Here is an 8,304-nt window from a genome sequence, read left to right as displayed (position 1 = left end):
TTCAAGTGGGTAGAAGTTCCACTGTGTAAAAGAATAGAGGTATGTTAGTTTTGTTTGGGTTTTTTGTGGTTGTCCGAGGCAGTGCAATTTAATTCATTACCATGCGCACTGGTGGAGCCAGGTGGCCACTGGTAGCATTGGTCACCATAGATAAATCATACATTTTCAATTCTACCTCTTCATTCACTGAAGGGGGGCAAAAAGTCAGAAGAGAATTTAAGTTTTTAAGTCTGTGTAAAATAAATGAAAACAATCAAGCAAACGTGATTATAACATTTTATAAATGCAACAAAATTCATTGCAACACATCAAATAGATCCTTCAAGACGCGGACCTGGAAATTACCACTACATTATGTGTCTTTGCAGAATTTTACTTAGAAGCATTTATTTTAGCTGATTAAATTTTGACCACTGTTTCACACCAGTTCTTCAAATGAAGGTCTGATCCATTACTTGTCTAATTTTTGTAGGTATCATCTCAGGAGGAATGGTTGTAATAAGACAGGAAGCACATCATTGATCACACTGCAGGATCAGACCGTCCTTCGTGACGAGCCACAGATGTCCCAGGTCATAGCTGACATGTTTGATGGGCAGACAAAAGGGGATTTGGGCCCAGTCGGTGCCTTCTGGAATGCTGTCTGAGATGCCAGTTCTAAAAAAAAAAAAAAAATTATTATAAAGATAGCAAACACCTGAGTGTGAAAATCCAGATGAGCGCCATCTTTCTTCTTTAATAGGTTAGAATGATTTGTGTGAAATCCACACTGGAAGTTTTAAAAGTGTGACCCAGCACTTAAGAATAAAATGAGAATCTTCACCAGCATTAAAAATAAAACATTATTCTTTTTTCTTTTTTTTTTTTACTAAAACCACTGGAGAAACAAGTGCAACAAATTTCATAGCATAGCCTACCATCTTTTCCTCAAACACGTGTCAGCTAAAGAATTTACATTATAATTTTATTTTAAATATATAGTTTTTCAGAACTCTAATTCAACGTACTTGGTGCTATTTTAACTGTTCATATGTGAAAACATTCGGCTGATTCAGGAGATGCATGCTATGACTTTAGTTTTGTTTGTATTTTTTTTTTTACCTTTCAAAATATTTAACATGATTTCCCCCCCCCCCCCCCCCACTGGCTCTGTAACGAGGCGCACACATTCTCCCCGCTCCCTGTTCTCCTCCTGCTTTTTTGCTCTCTGTCTGTGTACAGAAGCAGCTCCTATTTTTACACATCTTCCGAAATGAAAACTACTGTTTTGGATCTGACCAACTGGACTTTCGACGCAAATGACAAAATTTTTTCAACAAAGCGACAGGGTCCTGGAGAACCCTCATCTGCTCGAACGACACACATGCAGCTGGACATATCTCTGGAGGTGATGTGTCTACCTCTGCTATCGAATGAGGACGCCAAAATTGCAGATAAGTGGATTTATGATTCCTGTTTTTGGAATAGTCTGGATCCTGGTTTATCAAAATACAAAGAAGACGGTCGCAGCTAATTTGGACCTTGTCAGACTGCTGAAGGTTGGTTCGTGCTTTGAGGACTCAAAATCAGCTGATTTATGAGCTAAACTGTAAGTTGGAAGTGATTTGAATCACAGGCCACCTGCAGCTTTGGGACTCGTCAGCATGGAAACAATCTTGAAGAGGTCTGTAAGCATGGACCAGTAGAATGCACCCTAATCTGGCCATTTCGGACCTTGGAAGGTTATCAGTACAGACTCGAGGGTGACTAGGAAAAATAGTCTGCCTGAATAAATCAACAATTGTGGATTATCTGAATCTGACTCCCCAGTCGGCCTCGAAACAGGTCGACTTATCAATTTTTCCTGGGAAATGTATAAACTAAGGAAAAGCTTTGTTTTTCGCACCCCCCCCCCCCCCCCCCCCCTTCTGTGGAGGCTTATCAGAATTGTGCCAGCTGACCATCATCTTATCAGGACAATGGACTATCTGTTAGTGCTTCATGGACCACCTCGTCATAAATGCATATGTAACGTGTTCATAAATGTGCTGGCTGAGTTTTTTTGGTCTTAAATCTTGTCCTGTTAGGACAAGGTGTGAAGAGATATTTTTTGTAATGCCACGACTTTGGCTTTCTCCCTTTTTCTATCTAAAAAAAAGTCTTCTGAAAAGAATAAGAAGACCGCGCTTTATAGCAGCAGCTTTGTGCACTCCGTCTGATGGTAGTCAAACTGCAAATACTGGTCTGTGTGGGTGGGTTTGCGGTACACCTCAGTTTGCAAATGCCCTCTATCAGAGACTGAGACCTCACAGTCCAAGAAAGCCAACCTGACATTTTTTGCATCTTCTCGTGTGAACTTGATGTATTTATCCACAGAGTTGATGTGGTCAGTAAAATGTTGGACTTCCTGAAATTTAATTTTAACCCAGGTGTCGTCAACATACCTGAACCAATGACTTGGTGGTGTCCCTGAAAAGGACGTCAAGGCTCTCTTTTCTACCTCCTCCATGTACAGGTTGGCAACAATAGGAGAAACTGGAGACCCCATAGCACACCCATGTTTCTGCCTATAATATTGCTCTCCATATGTGAAGTAGGTTGACTGCAGGCACAGTTTCAAGAGTTGACACAGTTGTTCTGTGGAAAGCGTGGTCCTGCTGCTCAGAGTGGTGTCTGATTTTAATCTTAAACTGACCACCTCTACTGCATCATCAACAGGAATGCACGTAAAGAGTGATGTGACATCAAAAGAGACCATGTTTCATCAGTCTCCATGATGACATCCCTCACCTTGTCCACAAAGTCCATGGTGTTCTGTATGTGGTTTTCCGAGCTGCCAACTAAAGGAATGAGTACAGATGCCAAATATTTGGAAACATTGTAAGTGACCGAGTTAATCATGCAAACCGAGGTGTACCGCAAACCCACCCACACAGACCAGTATTTGCAGTTTGACTCCCATCACCCTTTGGAGCACAAGTTAGGAGTCATCAGGACTCTGTATCACAGAGCAGACAGCGTCCCCACTAACTCAGGAGCCAGGCAGAAGGAGAAATCCTGCACAAGACAGGCTCTAGAGCAATGTGGATATCTTAACTGGGCCTTCCTGAAAGCAGAGAAAAAACCCAAACAGGACTCCAGTCAGCCATCAGGTGAAAAGGAGGAACCCAGACCCAGACCAGTGGTCATTTCGTATGTTGAGGGAGTATCAGAGAAACTGAGACGTTTATTTTCTAATCATAACGTCCCAGTGGCTTTTAAACCCCAAAATACATTAAAGACTGGTTCATCCCAAAGATCCAGTCCCCCGGCACAAACAGAGTAATATTGTGTATGCTGTTTAGTGTCAGGAGGGCTGTGATCAGTCTTACATCGGGGAAACTAAACAGCCACTGGCCAAAAGGATGGCCCAGCACAGAAGATCAACATCATCAGGCCAGGACTCTGCGGTCTACACTCATCTCCAGGCCAGCGGTCACTCTTTCAGGGATGAAGATGTTCACATCCTGGACAGAGAGGAACGATGGTTTGAGAGAGGAGTAAAGGAGGCCATCTTTGTGAAAAGAAATCGTCCATCATTAAACAGGGGTGGAGGCCTCCGGGTTCAACTGTCCCCCTCTTACAATGCTGTGATTGCTAGTATCACTCAGCCCTCTGTGAATAGTAAACAACCATCAGTGTGCTAATGATCCATTGTTAGGCTGATGGTCCTTCTTGACCATGTGAGCAGCTGGTTTTGGTTGTCAGCAGCAAACTGGTTGATCCACTCTGAGAAGGTGCTATTTAAGAGACTGAGCTGAATACAGCACCTCAGACTGAGGAAGTCTCTCGGATGAGAGACGAAACGTTTCTATATTTTTTTGCTTTGTTTTGTTTTTTTTGTTTTTTTGAATGTCCAGAGGACCAGATTGAACTTTTTTGGATTTTTCTACTTGGATTATTGAGCATGCATCAGGATATTTATATCTTTATGTTTGAAGCCTGAAATGTGGCAAAAGGTTGAAAAGTTCAAGGAGGCCGAATACTTTCGCAAGGCACCGTAAGCAAATTTGTTGATGCCATCCGTGACTCTAATACTGACAATGCACTTGTTTTCAGAGCAAAAACCATGCCATATTCCCACGACTCCACAATTTAGCATTGAAGGTACTGTCAGTCCCTGCCTCCTCTGCACCAGTGGAAAGTGTTTTCAGTCGAGGGGGTATTTTAATGAGACCCCATCATGCACGTTTAGGCCACAGTATGTTGCAATCTCTCATGTTTCTAAAATGCAATGAAACCTTACTTTAAACTAATTTCCATTTATGTAACTTTTTAGGTGTATATCTACTACTTTATTGAAGCCACTGTGCAACTATATGGTTATCCTTGGTCTTGAGTTCTGACTTATGGAGAGTGTTTTGCCACTGCAGTTTTTTAAGGTTTAGCATGTGATGAATCTGCTTCCATTTTAACAGTTATGTAATTTTATTGTTGAAACGTGAAGTTAGGTCACTGAATGTCTGATTTCTTTGTTATGTAGCTTTAAAATTTTATAAAAGTTGATACATTCATTCAAAAGCAAACAGAGTTGCAGTATGTAACTTTTATAAAAAAAAAAAAATTATAATAAAATGTTGTATTTTTTTTTATTTGGTCTTGTTCTCGACTTGGTCTCAGACCCTAAAAGTCTTGGTTTTGCCTTGGTCTCAGTACACTCTGGTCTTGGCCTTGACTTGGTCTTGGGTTAGGTGGTCTTGAACACAACACTAAGTTACAGTAGTCTAGTTGGGTTGTAATGAAGTCATGGACTATTATTTCAAGATCAGATCTGGTCAACTGACTTCAGCTTAGCTATCTGCCTTAAATGGAAGAAGCTTTTCTGCAGAACAGTGTTAATCTGTTTTTTAAACTTAAAGTCCAAGTTTAAAACCATCCTGAGATTTGTAACAGACTGATTAAGATATGGCTCAAGAGAGTCAAGGTCAACAGGAACAGAGACAGCAGTAGAGCTAGGGCTAAACACAATAACTTCAGTTTTCTGATTGTTAAAACTTAAAAAATTGGAAACCATCCATGCCTTGATGTCCTCAAGACATTCTAACAGAAAGTGAATGGAGCAAGAACTACTGGGTTTTAAAGGCAGATAAATCTGACAATCATCAGCATAGCAGTGAAAAGAAAGACCATGTTTCCTTAAGATAGAAGTTAATATTTAAGCTTTTACCGCAAAATCTGCATTTTCTCTTTACTTCAATCTCAGATTATACACAGAACTTACCTTTGGTAGATATTGCCATTTGAGTTTACAACAAAGACACTCCCATCAGTCCCAACTTCAACCATACTTGCTGCTCCAGGTATATTTTTCCAGCCACTGATGTCACAGGTGGATGGTGTAACTTTCTGTAAAACAAAACCCATGATGAGAAGCCCCAACCAATGTGGAAACTATTGGTACAGTTGACAGGAAAAAGAGGAATTTACCGTGAAGTAAATCTGAAAGTTCATATTGACTCCCCAGCATCCTATGGAGCCGCAGCTGAAGTACATCAGCGACCCCGGCAGCTCATTCCAGCTCACAGTGCCAACTTCCTCATAGGATGATGCAACCTTACTTTTCAGGCAGTGAATGGTGTCAGCGGTGTTTACTCCCACTATCTGAGCATCACCTCCAGCATCCACCTGCTTTAAGTCCAAACCTGAAGACACAAAGTGTTTAATCTCCATTTTAAAATAGGAAGAATATTTCACATAGCTGTCTATGAGCAACAGTGTGGTCACCATGAACGGGAATGAAATCCCCTGCTACAAATTTGTAGACTGTGTTAGAGGAGCTGACTCCCCAGATTCCCGCAGGTCCAACTGAGACGTGCTTTAGAGCAACAGAGCCCAGCTCCACCCAGGATGAGCCACTCAGGGAGAACACGTTGGAGTTATTGTCTGTCAACACAACTTCTCCCAGACCGGCATCGACCTGTGCAGCAGGAAACTGCTGAGGGGCGGCTTTGCAGGTCCAGCCTGTGGAGAAACCAATTTAATTAATTAATGCAATACCTTTCTTAAGTTTGAATTTAAAAGCTTACACAATTCTATACTGTACTAAAAGAACCTACCATGACAGGCAGAGAAAATATCCAACACAACCAAGAAGGTTGCAACAGCTTTCATGATGTGTTGTGTATCCTTCTGACCAACTCTGAGTGCTCTGCTGGATTGTTGTCGCTCACCTTCCTCATGTTCGGTTTTCATGGTATGGACCCAAAGGACTGGCTTATGAGACTCATCTAGTTTAACAGGTATCTCTAGAAATAAGCAGGTGAAGAGTTTTCCCCCTTTTAGAAATTCTGTCAGTTTCCCAGTCTTGGTCCTTCAGGCATTCTCCCTTACATCTATGTTACCCTGACGAGAAAAGATAAAAACAACAAACTATACATTTACAGACTAGTTTTTCTTGGAGGCTGTCTTTCAGTATGGGCATTTTAACAAAGACCAACTTATGAGGAGAACAGAAGCCATTTTAGTCAAACTTTGTACAGGCAATAAATTATGTTAGTTGCAATCTCATGTACAAATGGTTAGCACTCTGTATGTGCTGGGAATAATACTCAGCTGCTACCACAACAAGTTTTATTTTAATATCCACAGAATTTACTGAGTTCTATTCATTTTCAGTGAGGTTTAGGTGTTCTGTGTTGGGTCATGTTGATTAGCTGTCTTACATTTGGGGGCCAAGATAATTAACATACACAGGTTGTGTGACAAGTTGTTGCACAGGTAGTGACACTGAGATTGAATTATGATGGTAAGGTAGACACATAGATACTGTATCATTCATGATACAGCCTAGTATCAGAACGATGGCTGTTGTCATGTAGACATACGGCTAAGCTGTGGCAAAAAGTCTCTGGTTTCACTCAAAAGAAAGTGTTGTGTAAATAGGGCCTAAAGCACTGATTAGGTTCTACAGAATAATTTATTCAAGCTAGCTTTGTAGAGATGCAGTGTAGTTCTTGATGAATGAGTGTGACTGGGTCAATAAAAACAATAGTTTTTAAAGTGCTTTAAGTAGCTTGGCTAGCTAAAAAGACTCTACACAAGTACAGTCCATTCATAATTTGCGGCTTATTCTGTAGTTGGGTCGTAGGGCAGCAGCTTGAGCAGGGCGATCCAGACATCTCTTTCCACGGCCACCTCTTTCAAAGTCAAAGTTTCTTTATTTGTCATTCACACCACACATGGTACATGTGGTGGAACGACATTGTGTACACAGGGTCCCAGTTACATCCAACAAAAGTATAAATTGTAAAGAAAAACAGTAATAAGATCTAAGATATGAACTAAGAAATACGATAAACTAAGAATACACTAATATTACAAAAACAATACGCCGAACAACAAAGCACAAACATGAGTCTGTGTGAGCAGCTCATCTCTTCAACTCTTCTGAGGGGAATTTAAGGTGTTCCCCGGCCAGCCAAGGGACATAGTCTTGGCATCGTGTTCTTGGTCTTCCTCGAGGTCTCATTCCAGTTGAACATACCTCGAAAACCTCCCCAGGGAGATGTCCAGGGAAAGTACTTATCAGATGCCTGAACCACCTCAACTGGGTCATCTTGATTTGGAGGAGTAGTGGCTTTATTCCGAGAAGGTTGGGAGGGAGGTGTTGCCTAAAGTGGAGAAGTAAGTACAGCCCATTTACCATTCAGTTTAGGGTGTGTCCAAAGTTCAGTCAGTTGTAGATGTGCATCCACTAATTATTTTCTGAAAGATTCATTAAAATAGGTGCAGTGGTGCATATTTTGCTGAGACAGTCAAGATCAATGGTAAAGATTTAAGAAAAAATATTGCACAATGGGGATATGCAGCTGGAGTCGCATCAAATTTTAGCCTAATATCTGTGAAACTGACCGAGGTATAGTGTTGGTGTCACTAAGGTCAATTGGCTGTGGCAGCCATATTGAATCAGGTTGATTCAAAAAGATCATCAGCGGTATGTACATTTTCAGATTGCTTTCTAAGAGATTCATTGAAACGTATCCATTGGTTCATGGGATAGGGGATACTTTAAATTTTCTACAGAAAAAACAAGCACATAAACACACAGTTTTGTGTTGAAACGGGGATACATTCAAACCCGCCATACAAGTAAGGTACAGTAAGTTTGCCTTAAGGACATGGGTTACTAAAATCACAGCTAATTTTTTTAACTTTCAAATGATGGTAAGAATGCGCTGAGGGGAGTTAAGAACTGGAAAGGGTACTTTCTGCCCAATAGGCCCGTTAGACACCTGCTTACAAGAAATATGCTGGCCATTTTGTAGTGCTGTTTTTCAAGTAGCATGA

The 8,304-nt window shown here is 41.0% G+C and overlaps 1 protein-coding gene across 1 annotated transcript; it reads right to left on the bottom strand.

Moving 5' to 3' along the window:
• Positions 1-515: 515 nt before the first annotated feature.
• On the bottom strand, positions 516-6,129 carry LOC119427990 (fish-egg lectin-like). The gene is made up of 5 exons (XM_037695633.1): positions 6,075-6,129; positions 5,743-5,979; positions 5,446-5,660; positions 5,240-5,364; positions 516-657 (listed from the first exon to the last, which is right to left on the bottom strand). The coding sequence occupies exons 1-5, from the start codon at positions 6,127-6,129 to the stop codon at positions 516-518; spliced, it is 774 nt and encodes a 257-aa protein (XP_037551561.1).
• Positions 6,130-8,304: the final 2,175 nt, after the last annotated feature.

This window comes from Nematolebias whitei, chromosome 22 (genome assembly GCF_014905685.2).
Source record: "Nematolebias whitei isolate Nwh7 chromosome 22, NemWhi1, whole genome shotgun sequence".
Taxonomy (NCBI): Eukaryota; Metazoa; Chordata; class Actinopteri; order Cyprinodontiformes; family Rivulidae; genus Nematolebias; species Nematolebias whitei.
This window is presented reverse-complemented; position numbering and strand designations above follow the sequence as displayed.